The 16315-nt window shown below is 51.8% G+C and overlaps 5 protein-coding genes across 5 annotated transcripts; 3 read left to right on the top strand and 2 right to left on the bottom strand.

Moving 5' to 3' along the window:
* Positions 1–3205: 3205 nt before the first annotated feature.
* On the bottom strand, positions 3206–5844 carry LTHEOB_12456 (uncharacterized protein; the record flags this gene model as incomplete). The annotated part of the gene is made up of 4 exons (XM_035509325.1): positions 3206–4677; positions 4731–4794; positions 5126–5775; positions 5835–5844. The coding sequence occupies 4 exons, from the start codon at positions 5842–5844 to the stop codon at positions 3206–3208; spliced, it is 2196 nt and encodes a 731-aa protein (XP_035364554.1).
* A 302-nt stretch (positions 5845–6146) lies between these two features.
* On the top strand, positions 6147–6948 carry LTHEOB_12455 (Acyl-n-acyltransferase; the record flags this gene model as incomplete). Its single annotated transcript, XM_035509324.1, has 2 exons — positions 6147–6639; positions 6743–6948. 2 exons carry the CDS (start codon positions 6147–6149, stop codon positions 6946–6948), a joined length of 699 nt encoding a protein of 232 aa, XP_035364553.1.
* Positions 6949–11595: 4647 nt separating this feature from the next.
* On the top strand, positions 11596–12324 carry LTHEOB_12454 (uncharacterized protein; the record flags this gene model as incomplete). The annotated part of the gene is made up of 1 exon (XM_035509323.1): positions 11596–12324. One exon carries the CDS (start codon positions 11596–11598, stop codon positions 12322–12324), a length of 729 nt encoding a protein of 242 aa, XP_035364552.1.
* A 467-nt stretch (positions 12325–12791) lies between these two features.
* LTHEOB_12453 (Exported protein-like protein) lies at positions 12792–13289 on the bottom strand (the record flags this gene model as incomplete). The annotated part of the gene is made up of 2 exons (XM_035509322.1): positions 12792–13126; positions 13220–13289. The coding sequence occupies 2 exons, from the start codon at positions 13287–13289 to the stop codon at positions 12792–12794; spliced, it is 405 nt and encodes a 134-aa protein (XP_035364551.1).
* A 1986-nt stretch (positions 13290–15275) lies between these two features.
* Positions 15276–16315, top strand: LTHEOB_12452 (Sucrose transporter; the record flags this gene model as incomplete). The annotated part of the gene is made up of 1 exon (XM_035509321.1): positions 15276–15636. A coding segment is annotated over one exon (361 nt), but the record flags the coding sequence as incomplete, so codon positions are not given.

The following is a 16315-nucleotide window of genomic DNA, read 5'->3' as shown; positions in this document are numbered from 1 at the left end:
AACGCTGATGAGTTGGGGATGAAGGTACTCACCTGCTCGAGAAAATTCACGTCATCAGCCCAGAACCCCGGGGACTTGGTAACATGAATGTTTTGAGCGGATCGGTATATCTTTTTCCATCCACCAGTAGAAATTTCTGCCGTGAGAGAGTATTGTATGTATGAGGATTGAAGACCGTCCACAGTTTCAGGGATATGTGAACTGAGAGCGATGCTGAACGGCCAGGTGCGAATTCCGTATACATTTTCCCGGTCAGAGTCCGTAGTGGGGCTGGAAGAATGGAGCTGAATTTCCGTGGACAGTATGCAATCTTCCTGCTGTATCCACTGCTCGTGAGGATTGTTTGCATTCAACCTGCCTCAGTTGTTAGGGTGTTGCCCCTCCATCGTTGAAAGGATCAGTAAATTGCCGGACGACTTACACTACTTTTCGAAATCCTTTCTGGATAATTTTAACATCTTTTACCAGCAAAGGCGTGTGTGTTTCAAGTTCTACCCATCCCGTGAGGTTGAATGGCTCTTCATAGCGGTGGCTCAATCGAAAAACGACGTTTGGATTTTCAACGCTGATAATTAAAGCCTGCGTTAGCAAAATTAACAAATGGGGAATGCTGGGACATACTTCAATTTAATTGTTGGTTTATGGCGCGAGAAAATCTCAGCTGAAATCGAGGGTCTGAAGCTTAACATGTTGCACTGCGAAAATATGAAGTGAGATGAGAAATGCTCGGAGCAGGACTTCTTAACCATGCGTGTATATTGCTCACGTCTTTTTATACCCCTTGTCCGACTTTTTCCATATGGCGTGTTCTTGGGACGGACCGACTTCCACATGGGGAAACTCCGCGCAGCCGGCTGCTGACCTGGATTTCACTGGCGATATCTCTTGCAATTCACCGCAAATGACACTAGCCTTGGCAGCATCTGTGAGTCAAGCGTGTTCACGACAATAATTCCCTACGGGCAGGGCTGTTCCAACAAAAAATTAAATGATCAGTTCGAAGTCTCTATCAAAATGCGCAAAGATATCGAGGTCCGGCATGGTCTCAAAGATTATTTGGTCAAAGTTGTCAGCAACGCCAATCCCTCGTGGATTTCCCGGGTTCCCCTGCCCATAAATCAATCCAGACTCGTTCCCTGCATCTCCTATAACGTCTACAGAGCTTTGACTCTGTAGTGATGAGTTGATGCTGTTGGAAGTGGAGGCAGCGTCTACGGTCTGCTGGTCCGGCCATAGAGACTCTGTTGCTGGTATTTTGTCGACCTCTCGCACGGTCTCCTCCGCCAAATTTGCCATGTTCACGGCTGAAGCAAACGTTGTCCCCAGTCTCCGGAGGACGCTGCAGCTGAAACGAATCTCCCTTGTAGCTCTCGTCCGAAAGATAGTTGCCTTGCTGGATCGGAAGTCTCGGTAAAAAACTCTTAACGACAATGACACGGCATATGGAATCGTCGGAAGCAGCGCTATATCCTCGCTTAATTCTTCGCGCACAATGGCAGAAATGCGACCAGCGGAGAGGCTTTGTCGGACATGTGATGCCGACGATCTTGTTCTACATGCCAGGATGCCAACGGCATGATACAAGATTTCGATTGTTGCTGAGAAAGTCAGCTTTGGCACATTGAAAGATTAGCAGCGCAGAGATACCCATTAAGCGAGAGCTGACGGAACTCGCATCGGACAAGTACACAATCTCCTCGAAGTCTGGAAAATCGGCATTGATGAAGTCATCGGAGCTCCTCTCGACCATCCCTGGGCGATAGAGATCAATGGTTTGATCCAGGAGCTTCACGGTTCTTAAAAAGACCCTGAAGCAAGGCTCCTGCTGACTGATGCACAGATCCAGCTCCTGGCGAAGATCTCTTTCATGGATGAGCGTGGGTCGCCCACGAATTGCAGAGTTGAGCCGGTCCAATGCCCAGACGCAACAAAACAGTCTAGTCGCGTTGGCAGTAGACTTTCTGCCCGATCCTTGGTAAAGGTGCAGGCCCAGTGTCTGAGCGTAACTGACAACTCTTGCTGTAAGTTCGGCAGAGAAGTGGCGGTCGTAGGAGAGCTGGTTGAAAAGAGAGAGTAGGGTCAAGACTTGAATAATTACTGACTTGTCATTGACAGCTCCGAGATTGATTGTGGTCAATATGGCCAGCGACAACTGCTGAGCAAACTGATTGGGCTGCAACGGTGAGGAAGGATCGGACGAGAGTCGAAGGGAATTGTTCTGCTGTAAAGTGGCACTGGCGGCAAGGCAAATGGCTTGGGCCATGACCAATCTGATGGGAGAGTCTTCGGGAAGCTTATTAAATACATCCAAATCTAGTACGGGAAAGACCGGATGGATGTCTCTTAAATAGATTGCCCGCAAAACATTAAAGTCTACGGGACTCGGGAGTAGAGAGAGGCATTGCTGCTCGAGATATGGAAGAAACAACTTCGATATCAATGAATCCGGGCTGTATATGTAGGTTGACTGAGATTGTTGTGTCGGACAGGAGCTGGGCCTGTGAGATAGCCAGATGCCGAATTTATCTGGGTCGATGACGCCATCGTTTCTCGATGGGGCTGCACCGGCCAGAAAGGTCGACTCGGGGTTCATCTCACCCACATGGTATTGGTCCATGCGGGCTTCAGTCCCTTCGGCGGGCCTGGGCGTTTCTGTCATAGTTGGTGGCGAACTACTTTGTTGACTGACAGAATTGACGGTCGACGCACTGGGCTCCTCCGCAGCTGGGCGTAGCGCTGGGGACAAAGCCGTAGGCGATGACACTGTGTCGTTGCCAGGTGTCTGATGGTCACATCGCTTCTAAGATTCAATCAGCGATGGATGCCGGCGCCAAGCAGGGGGCGACGAGCCTTGCGTTTGCGACAAGCGTCACAGGCACGCGCACACTGTTTGCGCTTTTGAGGCAATCCGCCAGGTGTGCTCTCGACAAAGTGGATCATTGCGGGAGGAAGAGATAAGAGCCGGAGTTGGCACAAGGTGGGAATGAGACGCGGAGACGGAGTTTGTCGGCAGCTTGCGGAGATGGATGGAGGCACTGCGGAGTGGAGGCGGAGTTTCCATATCGGGAAAGCGGCCCGCTCTCGCCGCTTGGACATCCATTCTTACCGTTCCTGTCACTTGCTATGCACCTTTTGCCTATTGGAATGGCTTCTTCATTGCTTAGACAGCTGACTAAATGATACCACGCAATTCATCTTTTCTCCCTCAAGCTCCGATCCGCTTCTTGCATCTCATGACAAGTTCGTCGGGATTTGAGTTGAAGCGCTCCAGCGTCCGCAGCTCGAAGTCTGGGGCAAGAAACTCAAAATCAAAACGCCGAACCAAGGTTGAAATGACCAGTGTCTGCTCAAAGTAGGCAATGTTTCGCCCGATGCAAGCCCGTGGGCCGGTGCTGAAAGGAAAGTGCCCCTTGCTCATTCGTTCCTGGTCTCCATCAATCCACCGCTGCGGCCAGAATTTGTATGGGTGCTCGAAAATGTCTTCGTTGTGCAGCAGCGTGTACGTTGGAACAGAAACAGTGACTCCTTCGGCGATGAAGCGTCCTGCAATATCACGCCCACCGCTTGGTACCAGACGAGGCAGACCAAAGGTACTTGCGGGTCGGAGGCGCAGTGATTCCTCAATGCATGCCCGCAGGAATGGAAGCCGCGACACTGCTTCGTAGCGAGGAAGTTCTTCCGGGCCAAAAGCCGGGTCAAGCTCTTCGCGCAGCTTGGCCAACACATCGGGATGCTTGTAGAGTAGGTAAATGGTGTTGGTCATTGCTGCCGTTGTCGTATCAGTGCCACCGTTCATCATGACGGCGCACTCGGACAGGATGGCTCCCAGCGGAAGGTTGTTCGATTCGCCTTTGCTGTTCGTAAGGAGCTTCGAGAAAATATCGTCACCTGCGTCACCTTCTTGCAATCGCTTCTTCGTGTTGTGGTAGATCATGTTGCCCCAGTCGTCGCCCGATTTCGTGTACGGGTGGTAGGCAGCCAACTTTTTCGTAATCTTGAGCAGCGGAGCCTCGAAGCTCAGGAGGGTGTTGATGATGGTTGCATCGTGCAGGGCCTTGATGAAATCGACCGTGTACAATTTCCCATCTGTCGTCTCTGCACACACGACATCATTGCCGCGCTCAAGACAACCCTGAGTCCATCCCCACACGAGCCTGGAGAAGAAGTCGATGGTAAAGTAGTTGAGGTAGCGCCGGATGTTGATGTCCCGCCCTTCTACGGCGTGCATGTCGACCTGCTTCGCGAGCGTTGCTACTGTCTCGCCAACAATGGGCTCCAGCTGCACGATTGTCTTCTGCGCAAAGACATGGGCTAGCATCTTGCGCCTCTCCTGGTGTTGAGCCTTGTCCCTGGCGTCAGAGATGTTCCTGAATTCGCCAGCACCTCCGTCGTACCAGCCATCCTTGAGGAAATTCGCGCCATGGCCGTAAATTTGCTGCATAGCAGCAGGATCCGAGATTGAGATGTGATTTGGTGCGATGCGTACATGCGTTCCCAGGTCTCTGTGCGCTCTATCAATGGCCTGGTAGTGGCTGAGATGCAGGTTGTGTGAGATTCGCCAAAGTGAAGAAACCCCCGCGAATGATGGCGAGGGGAATTGCCGGAGGTTCTTCCTGTCAACAAAGTAGCTGACAAATGGGTGGAGGAATATGAGGTATGCGACGACGGCCGCAACAACTGAAGCCATGTCAGAGTGCCTGCCTACTCTGGGAATCAAACAAGTCACTTACATTGCAGAATCATCTTGGCTTGTTCTCGTAGTAATTTCTCGTTGAAATTCAGTTGCCCACCCGGCTTTTGCTTGCACAATCCAGAAGTTGCGGGCTCTTAAATCAATCATTACTGCATGTGAGTACGCAATGTTGCCTCATAGCTAGTGACATGTCAGAGGCGGAGATGCTGGTTTAGGAAGTCCGCCTCTCCGACGTAGCCCCGCTTGATCCGTTCATGCTGTCACTTCTACGCGCTATTCTTCCCATGGCTCCACTTTCCGCAGCTCCCCCAGCTTTCACCACTGCCACAGCCTCCACTACCCCTCTTCTATGACTACCAATGGCAACAAGAGATGACATGTCTTAGCCGCCGTTCAATCCAACGTAACGCATCGAGCGAATAGCATGTCTACCCTGGTATTGATGTGCTTGAAATCCGAGTACTTGGGGGCTGAGATCATGTCGACACAGTGCTGTGTGTGTGCGAGAGGGATGGCTTCGTCGGTGACCAGATGGCGGGACATTCCGGCGAGGTGGAGCAGCTTGAAGATGTACAGACAGTGCACGACGTGGTAGCCCTGCTCGGTGTAGACACGGGGGGTGCTGGTGAGGGCGTCATCGGGAATCTGCTGGGTGGCGTTGAGATCGTAGTACCACTTCCAGGGCCCATGCTTCTCCATCCACTGCCGCGACTCGTCCGGGTTGTAGCACCGCGGGTGGATCCACCCAAAGCTCATCAAGTCCCACACGCAGCCCAGCGCCTGCGCCTCCTCGGGCGAGTTGCCGCAGTGCTCGACCACGCGCGACCCGCCCTGGTACGTGGGCCAGATGGGCACGAGCGAGCCTGCCTGTCGCCGCTGCGCGATAACGAGCACCGACGAGAGCGCGCCGAGCGTCACAACGATAGATACTATGATGAGGGCCGAGCATAGCTTGGAACGCGTGGAGTTGCGGTTACTGTTCCAGTCGAGCTTCTCGCCCGTGATGAATGGTTGGTGCTCTTCTCCATCGCCGGGACTAACAGGTAGGTCTTGGTAGGCCACGTCGGTCGATGCACCCGCCCCTGGGAAGACGGAATTAGTCAGCACAGCCGCAGAAATGCTCACGGATTGTGGAACTCACACGTCGCCATCTTCTTTACTAGTGTGGGAAATATTATAGATGACTATTGTTTGATGTGTAATTGACGTAATTATTATATTTCAAGTAAGATGCAGAAAGCTTCAAATAGAAAAGATGCAAATGCCAGGTTCCTGTAGTGTCCGGCCGATTATTGCAGCATTTCCCGGAGGCGGCGCAAGAATGTTCGGAGCCGAAGAATTCTGGCACTGACTGACTTTCGGAGCGCACCACCGGCACCGAGCCTGCTCCTCGGACGAGCTTCCACAGAAAAATGCGAACTTGAGAGGCGACTACGACAATCAATGCGACGCCATGATCAGCCCGTCAACTCGCCAGCAAGGTGCTCAGGAATATGCCATTCGGCCAGTTTCACCCGTCCAAGATGCGGCGGATCTTGCTGGGACCATGGTACGCGCCTTCTACCAAGATCCACATTGGGCTTCGCTCTGGAAAAACATTACTCTAGATGAAATCATCTACGATTGTGAACGACGGCTTCCGCGAAATCTGATCGGCGACCTCGGCATCAAGCGGCACCAGAAGGCAGTGGACATGGCTACCGGCAAGGCGGTGGGATATGCTCGTTGGATCCTGCCGGAAGGAGCAGCTGACGAAGAGCGCTGGGCCGATGCCGCGGTGCCGGCAGTCGACGACTCGACGCGACGACAGTTTGAGCAGTTGTTCGACAGCGTCACCCACGACGGCGGCAAGATCCGCCACCTCAACGAGGCCATGGTAGGCGAGCTGAGCATTGCCATCGAAGTGGCTGAAGAGCGTGTGCGGCGCGGGGATGCCGAATTTCTCAGTAAGCTTCCACCCCTTTGCCTAGGCAGCAGATTGCTGATGGTTACTGCAATAAGCGCTCGATTACTTGGCCACGCATCCTGACCACCAGCGATGCGGCGTAGGAAGCATGCTTCTGCGGAGCGGTCTTGCTTACGCGGATGAGAAGCGTTTGAAGGTGTTGGTTGTTGCCAAAACGCCGGGTGTAAAGCTGTACGAAGATCACGGGTTTTGCATTGTGGAAGTGGTAGAACAGGAGCGTCCGCAATATGGCTGGTCCACGCCGTATAGAACAACAATTCTCGTCCGACAACCCAAGGCAATGGTGTGATCCATTACTTTCTGTAGTGAAATCATTCCGTGTAGAAGGATAGGAACAGAAATAAGCACAATAAGTAGCCAGAAAGAATCTCCGAACATCAGATCCATCTGGGTTCTTGCATTATTTGTATGTACATCTATCTGAGCTATGTAAAGTGATCCATTATTCGTAACTAAAAACTGAACGCAAGCGGATACGGAGTAAATCGTGATCTCGTATCTATCCCTGGCCCCCAAGCGTGCTCCAAGACCTTGCCAGTGCTGTCAGGAACTCCGCCTGCACCGCTGCAAGAAGTGGTCCGGGGGCGGTATCGAGATCCTGCAGAGTCCCCAGTCCTGCAAGAAGCATGGCAGCGCGCCGTTTCATCCTCGACAACCCCTCTTGCACTTGGTCTCGGGGGGAGCTGGTGGTTTGACTTGAAGGCGAAGGTATCCCGATGAGGTTTGTGGAGACGACTTCGTTCAGCAACTCATATGCGCTGCTGAGAAGCAGGCAGCACTTGGTCACCACCAAGGCCTGCGCGCAGGTGGCGCACAAAGCCATCTCCTCGGCCGTTCTAAACGCGTGCTGAACGGCCTCAAGACACGGAATATATCGCATGTCCTCTCGTACAGCGGAAAGCCGATCTAGAGAGCTCAAAGCGGCCTGGGAGCAGCTGCATGGGGGCTTGTCCTGGCGCCAACAATGAATGTCTTGGGCTCCATACTTCAGCCTGCAGTATATTTGAACTTGTCAGCTACTGGTTGAGATTAAATGTTAGCTGAAAATTAACTTACGAGTTGATTACGGCCTCAGCTGGCGTCGGTTGACATGCTCGACTGCATTGACACATCTGAGGTGTTGAAGTCGCTCTTGCAGCAGGGTCGTCCGTATTCCCTTCACAGCTTGACTTTTCCCGGTCAGCGTCAGCTTCTCGGCTGAAAAGGCTTCAAAGGGCTACTTCAACTTACGAGTAGCGGTCCAAAAGTTCCGAGGTCCTTCGCCTGATCCGGTCTCGTTGAAGAATTTGCAGTCGAACGTACGTCTTTAACACCTGTGGCCCCAGTGACGATTCCCCCTCCATCTGGCGCCGGGATATTATTCACCAAGAGGATCTCATGTGTGGGGGAGGTACATCCACCACTTCCAGCGGGCCACTCTGCCAAGTCATTCATTTGCAGCGGTACGAGGCAATGTGCAGGATTTAATCCCAGCGTCGAGGGCGAAAACATGTCCCAAAGGTCGGGCGAATTGGTTGGGGTTGCAGGGCGGCGGTGCTGTTTCTCTGCAGATGCCGAGTCAGTAGGTGAGCAAGGTGACAAGGCGAGCCATGCATACCAGACGCAGAACGTCCTTCGTTGCCATCATCGTCGTCGCAGTCGTCGTTGTCAACATACTCCACAGATGAGATGCTTCTGGCTCTCTGGTGCAGCTTCCTGTTCTCCATACCATCTGACGGCTCTCTTCTCATCCAGGCCGATGATGGTCGGCGTGTCCTGGATTTTTTGGGCCGGCCCATCCACTTGCCAAGGCTGTAGGTGCATACGCTCTTGGTCATCCGACAACGGGCGCAGCCCGACTGTTCCATCGTGCACTTGACCTTGCACCGGTAGCATTGGTCGCATGCTTTTGAGTTGCCCTTCCCCGAATCGATTGATGACTGCATTGGACGTGATGGAGCACACGACAGGGAGTTGGAAGGGATTCCCTCTTACGTTTTCCTCGCTCACTCTCGTTGCTTTTGCAGACCTCGTCCGTTCTGCAGGGCAGTCAGCACGAGGCTTATAAAGTTTACGCCTACTATTTTCAGTCCAACGTAGACGTCTATCTACCACCAAGTACGAGGCATACTGACTCACCGCGCAGCTGCGCAATATGCTGAGCATGACGATCGCCGTCACCATGGCCATACGGTGAGCAACGTGAGGTGTCGCAATCGCGCTACCACGTGTACTGTAGGCGGAGGGTGGCTCTTATTAGCGTGCTTTACTGCAACAAGGGCTAAAAACAGGTTTTCTGACCCGGTCCAGCCAGTAGTATATCACTGAAAAATACCTTAAAATCAACGACTTACGTCAGGTCGGCGCTAAATATAATACATTCTGCTCTTATTACAGTATCTTATAGCTGATGCGGTGTCTGGCATACGAATCAACAACTCGTGTTTCATCTACAAGTCATGAATTCTCGATGACTTCTGAGTGTGCCCGACGGCAGGAGTTGTCCCTTCAGCCGTTGGGCTGCAGCCATGCTGTGCAGACCGGGTTAGCGTTTGCACCAAATACGAGATTTGATACAACCTCGTATTTGATGCGAACATGATAGGGCGGCGATGCGCCCGGCTACAAAGTTAAAGATTCCCAGAAACAGCCGCGTGGCTACAAATGCTTACTTCCACTAAGGCTTATCTCAGCAGCCTATTTTATACTAGACTGCCGCTCTAGAAGTAGCTTAACAGACCGCCGTTTCTAATGTCCGTTGGGCGACGAGACCATAACTATATCCATCAAAATAGACTACCACGTCAATTACCAAAATCGCATCCGAGCAGTACCGTAGTATTCTGACGTCATTTTACGTGCAAATTTACCCCAGTCTTCTCCTACTTTCAATATCTGCCAAGTCTTCCAGCTCCGGGAAATGCGTTTGAGTTCGGAGTTATACATTCATTTCTCCGGCGGCTCCGTAAGGCGCCAACTTCGGTCATTATTCTAAAAAGGATGACAGGTACTAAAACTAATGACAGGGGCTTCTCGGTACATTGCTACGAGAATGCTGGCATCCGCTTTTGCTATTCTCTTTTTTTCTTAGAACAGATGTTTGTTTGTTACAAATGTCTTGTCCAACCCTAATGGAGCTACAAGAAGACGTGCCATTTTTATACAACGATGATAATTCATCCCTGTCACTACCAGAACCGGTGGGTATGCCCAGAAGCTCAACCGAGAGCAAGAGAAAAAAGCGAGAGAGGAAGGCAGCACAGAAAGTCAACGACAGAATCTGGCCACTGCACCTGCTACACGCTGTCGTTTGGTTTGCAACGCTGTTTGCTTTCTTCATTGCAGGCTGGATGACTTCATCGTCTCAAACGGCACTGGCAAGAAACGGGCAGGATGGGGCAGCAGTGTTCCGACGATGGATGCCAAATCGAGACTTCGATCCAATCATGGGACAGCGCACAGACGTGAGCGACGCGGCGTGGGACGCGATGCATTCACATGAGTTGGATCCCCGCCAAAAACCAGCAAAGCGGAGTGGAAATGGAAGGGCTACTTTGCTTTCCCCGATTTCCCGCGTTACTGTCACTGCTGACCTTGGCAGGCTATGTCGGCATTGAAGACCCAGCCAGCGAGGGCTATCCTCCTTCATCTCTCGCGCCAGAATACGGGAACTTTAGCGCCTATGCCATCTCTGCTTTCCACCAGCTGCACTGTCTGTGAGTCTTGCTGCCGAAAGGAGAGGCGCAGCTCCATGTCACCATGTTGCTGACGGAAATCACGCCAGACGGACGATCCGCAGCGCTTGGTTTGCAGTTCTCGAGCGAGGTCCATCTGTGCTCAACAACCCGTCAGGCGTGCCGGGCCACCCATCGACAAAAAAGGCACTAGGTCCTCACATCACCCATTGCTTTGACTTCATTCGCCAGGCGCTCGTATGTTTTGCTGACCCCACACTTGAGCCATTTCTTCAAGATGACGGCGTCACATTGCAACCACGCGGGTCTAGCGGATGGGGAGTGATGCATCAATGCCGGGACTTCGATGCACTCGTTGACTGGGCGGAACAAAGGGCGATTTTCCAAGGGCTGTGACTGTCAGTAGTGGGCTTCTCAGACAGTGTGGAGGCATAAAACGACGATCACTGCGTAGTAAGCTTTCAGTCTTTGCATATCAGAAGTGATTGGAATGTATGTGTTGTTGGAAGGAGTGGCGGGTGACCTCGGACCTCGCATTTCGCATTTCGCACTTCGGTCTTCGGCTGCTCTGGCTAAAATTTTTATAATTTGCATGCTCTGTAGAGGGAAAGTGTCACCAAAGGATAAGCGACGTGCAGAGACAGGTTGGCCTGCATGATCGCCACGAATTCCCCGCATCAACTTTGTTGATATGTTGTCTGAGAATCCTGATCAGTAGTTGCCCGGTTCGCCGCAAACACAAGATGGTGGCCGGCAGTATATCTTCTTCCGTACGTCCGTGGCAATCTTGGATATTATTGGCTACCTTTGCTGCAGCCCGGAACCCATGCTGTCCTCGTTCTGATTGTCTGGGCGCTCGGCGCTTGATTGTATTTTCAGCAATCACTACAAGGTCGAGTTCTGGCTGTACTAGAACTCTATCGGAAGGTCAGGTGACGTGGAGAACCACTGATTAACCTGATACGTGCTATGAGTAAGGCTAGACTCCGTGAAATTTGAGCTCCGGGATTTGCGTCTGAACTGCGCCACTCGGGCCCGGACATGGGAAAGTTCGGAGCCGTGTAGACCTATTTTCCCGTTCATGTTAGCGGTGTCAGACTATCGAGGCAGCATAATCACATGAAATTCCAATCGATTGCCGTGATGGACTGGATAACTGATGATGTTGTTCCTTGGCCAATCTCTTTCACCACTTTTCGCTTCAGATCAACCAGAAACCGCGTCCAGTCCTCCGAGAACCCCAGTTCATCAAGTCCCAGGCCATGTATCCGTTTTCCTCCCTACCCAAGTATTCCCTCCTGGCCTCGCCCGACGAGGCAATAACAAGCGACCAGCACTCTGCAGCTCGTGCTTCACGGACAAGCAAAATCGTCACGGTCATTACACTTATTTTGCTTTCGCTTGCAGCCACATTTCTTTTCCTTCTTGCTCTGTGCATCATCCTCATCACTATCCTCCCACGACTTCTCGCAAGGTCGTCATTGGAAGCCTTCTGCCCTGTCGGATCCGGGAGCTCCAAGCTGGTGCAAGGTCTTGCCAGCTACAAGGCTGGCACGGCCCAACCGTGCGGCAGCTCGCCCGCCGAAGCCAAAGCGGCCGGGTGTGTCTTCGACCTGATGACCGTGTCCTGGCTGCCGCTGGACTGCTACGACAGCGAACTAACGGCACGGTTCATGGAGGAATGGCCGTGGAAATTCTATCTGTCCAACTCGACACTGCCTGAGGCGCCACCCGAGTCGCGCGAGCAGATTCCATCGCTGGAGGCCATCAGCACCACCACAGAGCTCATGTGGACAGACCGTCGCTTTCACATCTATCACTGTATCTACGGCTGGAAGATGATGCACCGTGCCGTCGAACGCGGCTGGAAGATGGAAAGCTCCTTGACGTCTTACCACCACACCGAGCATTGCTCTGACACTCTTGCCAACACGACGGTGCCCATGGATACCATCGTTACAAGGGTCGAGATCTCATACCCGGCATGTTGATCTATAAGCTCGGACCTGTCGCGAAGGCGGGAGCAGTATTGCGCAGGTATCGGTTTTCAGGTATTTGCATAGTATAAATATCATGTCTATTACAACTCGTGGGGCTGATCTCAAATACCATTCCGTGTATCCTTTTTACATTCTTTCTCATACAAAACAGCCACGCCGTGTTGGTAATCAAGGAGCAAAGTAAGCAAATAAACAAGTCATCGGCAAACCGTTAGCCTGAACACATGCACAGAGGAATGCTCGTCAAAGTCGAATGATAAAGCAATCTTCATTTCAACCGTTCGAATAGAAGCACAGTCATAAACCTCGCATAGCTATCAAGCGACCGAAACTATAGGACTCGTTACGTACATGTTGTGTCTGATCCCATATGATCCCACATGCACTAAACTTCATCACTGCAACTGTTCACTTGACTGTAGTTACAGCATGATAAGACGGGACCCCATAGAGCTTGTTCAGTCGACCTTGACCTTCTGTGGCTCCGGATCGCGCCTGTCGACCTTAACCTTCTGAGGTTCAGCCTCGCGCTTGTCGACCTTGACTTTCTGAGGCTCAGGTTCCCGCCTGTCGACCTTGACTTTCTGAGGCTCAGGTTCCCGCCTGTCAACTTTGACCTTCTGGGGCTCCGGGCCACGCCTGTCCACCTTGACTTTCTGGGGCTCCGGGTCACGCTTGTCAACTTTGACTTTCTGAGGGTCTGCCTCACGCTTGTCGACCTTGACCTTCTGGGGATCAGCCTCGCGCTTCATGAGGCCCTCAATCCCGTTCAAGTTGTCAATATCATGCTGAGCTGCAATCCGATGTCGTTTTATTAGCCCATGCTCGTGCCTTCGAAACAGAGATTTGATCGTAGACAAATCAAGTAGGCAACTGAAAAACCCACCTGGACCCAGCGGGAAGGCGGCAGCCGCAGTGGCCATGACGGCAACGGTGACGAGGGAGGAAAACTTCATTGTTGCAGGTTGTTACGGCGCGTTGTGTATACGGCTTTGGTTGCAAAGGGAATATTGCTCGATGTGCTGGTGGAGGAGAAGCTGAAGCTACGTCTCTACACAGATATATACCATCTGCTTAAAACGAATGCAAATTGCGATAGACATGGCGCTTTCCACTCATCGGTTTCCTCGTCAATTTGGTCAGTTCCGTCCCGAGAGCCAGACGGCGCATGCAGCCCCGGAGGTTCAGATGTCGGCTGGCGGGGGTGAAGCGCCGAAAGTTGGCCGCGTTTTCGGAGCTCCGTTAATAGAACAACACCACGTCGGTCTCCGATCTTGCACCGAAAGTGGGGTTTTCACGGACGAATTGTTCTCTTCAACTCATGAAATGAGACATTCAAAAGCTGAGGTGCCTCTGCATCACGAAGGGAGGCTTGGTAAAGCGTAGTATCTCCTATATGAGAGAGAGGAAGATTCGCGAAAAATGATGGGCAGTATTCCTCGTCGGTCAACAGCAATGCCAGTGATACCAGAGAACAAGGTGCTTGATGCATGCAATCAATCAGATGGCTCGCACAACTATGGCAGTTCTTCGTACACGTCTGTGCGATGGTGGAGGGTATTGGTCATGGCGCTTCCAAATCTTGGGTAAGTTTTCCAAGCTGCTTTTATATTGTATTAAAGGATTGCTAACTCCGTTCCAGTATTCAAATGCTTTGGCTAGTCGTCATGTCATATGGCACGGTAAGTAAAGAACTAGCAATTCTTCAGACCACGTCTCTAACCTGCAAGCTGCTGCACAGCCATATATGGCGGGGCTCGGAATGCCAACATCTCTCACCGCTCTCGTTTGGCTGTCAGGTCCTCTGAGCGGCGCCTTGGTGCAGCCAGTCTTCGCGGCCATCTCAGACCGCACACAGCATCCTTGGGGTCGCCGGAAGCCGTATATCGCTGGCGGCGCCACTTTCGTCTGCCTGTCTCTACTTGGCCTAGCCTGCGCTGAGGACGTTTCCAACTGGCTTTCCGGACTCCAACCACTGAAACACCATGCCTACGCATCAGGCTCACCCCAGTCGAGCATGCTGACAAAGCTACTTGTGGCTTTCTGGGCATGCGCCCTGAACGTTGCGGTGCAACCACTGCAGAGCGGGGTACGTGCGCTTACCGTCGATAGTTGTCCGCCGCAGCAGCAGAGCGAGGCAGCGGCGTGGGGCGCGCGATTTAACGGCCTGGGTGCAGTACTCATAGCAGGCTCAGCCGTTTCTGATATCTCGACATGGGCACCACTGCTAGGAGATGGCGAATTCAAGGCTTTGTGTGTGTTGGCCGTACTCACGCTGGCGGCCACGGTTCTCCCAGCATTTCTCTTGATTGCTGACAGCCCAGCCAGCGGCCACCAATGCGGCGAGCCCATGGCAGAGAGACGGCAACAGGGGACGGTAGCTAGGCTATTGGCTGGTGCGAGGAGTCGTTTCTGCTGCTTGCCGCCTGTAACGCGCCAAGTCTGCAAGGTTCAGTTCTGTGCGTGGCTGGGCTGGTTTGCCGTACTTTATTATTTGACCACATACGTCTATGAGATTTGTAAGTACTTGTCCTTTTATCTGCCATGCCCTGAATTACAGCCCTTTTCCTTCCTATCATCCTGAACATCGTCGAACTCTGTCACTCTTCACATCGCCCTGTGAGAGCGAAGTGCTACCCTTGTATAAGCGCTCACAACCGCCACAACCAGTCGTTATCGACCAGCACATCCACCTCGACCCAGAAATCTTCGGCAGCGCAGATCCGCGCCTTGTCGTGATGGGCAAAAGAGCCGGCATACGCGCCTCCTTTTGCTTCGCCTGTGTGACCCTCGCCTCGGCACTTACAATCCCCTTCATTGCATCACAATCTTCCTCCTCCCTGCCCAGAAGTGGCGGCGGAAAGGCTGCCACGTCAAGTAGTCTTCGACGCTTATCCGTTGGACGCGCGTGGCTGATCGCTCACTGCCTTTTTGCCACACTCATGTTTCTGACCACCTTCGTGCACACAGCGCCTGCGGCCACCGTCATCGTCGCCGCGCTGGGCCTCAGCTGGGGCGTCGCCTCGTGGGCGCCGTACACACTGATCGGTGCCGAGATTGTGGGGCTGCAGGCCGATGCTGCAGTTCAGCAGGAGCGACAGCAGCAACGGCACTTGATCTCTAGCAGCCCTTCTAAGGGCGCAAAGGAGCTGCAGGGTAGTGTTGGCAGTGATGATGGAGGAATGCGGCGTTCCAGCGACGAGGAGAATCGTGGCGGCGAGGAAGATGGAGACGAGTATGCGGACCTACACACGGCTACCATCATGGCGGTGCATAACATGGCCATCTCCATTCCCCAAATCTGTGCGGCATTAACATGTAGTGCTCTCTACAAGGTCGTGGAAGCAGCTGGAAGAGATGATCCAGCTGCATATGCGTTTAAGCTTGCGGGTGTTGCTGCAGTATTGGCGGCGTGGGTAGGAAGAAATTTAAAATAGTAATAGAGATAGTAGCGATTTAAGTAAATACTATAAATAAAAGCTATAGAGCTTGTAAAGTGCTACATTTTTATCTAAAAATCGTAGCGATCTATTAACGTGCGGCCGAGATATTTAATAAAAAGCGTAGAAAATTTAAGATATATTTTACTTTATAACGCGATTACGTAGTAACGAAAAGAGATATTAATTTATATTTTATATAAGAGTTATAGAGCTAAAAAAGCGCTAAATTTTAATTTAAAAATTACGAAAATTTATTAAGATTTTATAGTATAGTATAATAACGGGCCTCTAACTCTAAGAATCTAAATACTAAAAAGAATAAAAATCTATTAAAAAATTTTTCTTAAGTAGATATAAGATAAAATATTACGCTAAAACTCGGAAAGAAAGATAAGATAAGAACGTCGGAAAGGTTTATAGCGTTAAGAGTTTACTACCGCTATCTAGAATGTTACTAGATACTAGATATAGAGAATAGTAGCTGTGGTTAGGGTTAGGGTTAGGGTTAGGGTTAGGGTTAGGGTTAGGGTTAGGGTTAG

This window comes from Lasiodiplodia theobromae, assembly GCF_012971845.1.
Source record: "Lasiodiplodia theobromae strain AM2As chromosome Unknown scaffold_64, whole genome shotgun sequence".
Lineage (NCBI taxonomy): Eukaryota > Fungi > Ascomycota > Dothideomycetes > Botryosphaeriales > Botryosphaeriaceae > Lasiodiplodia > Lasiodiplodia theobromae.
Note: the sequence above shows the minus strand (reverse complement) of the source record. Positions and strands in the feature narration are given on the sequence as shown.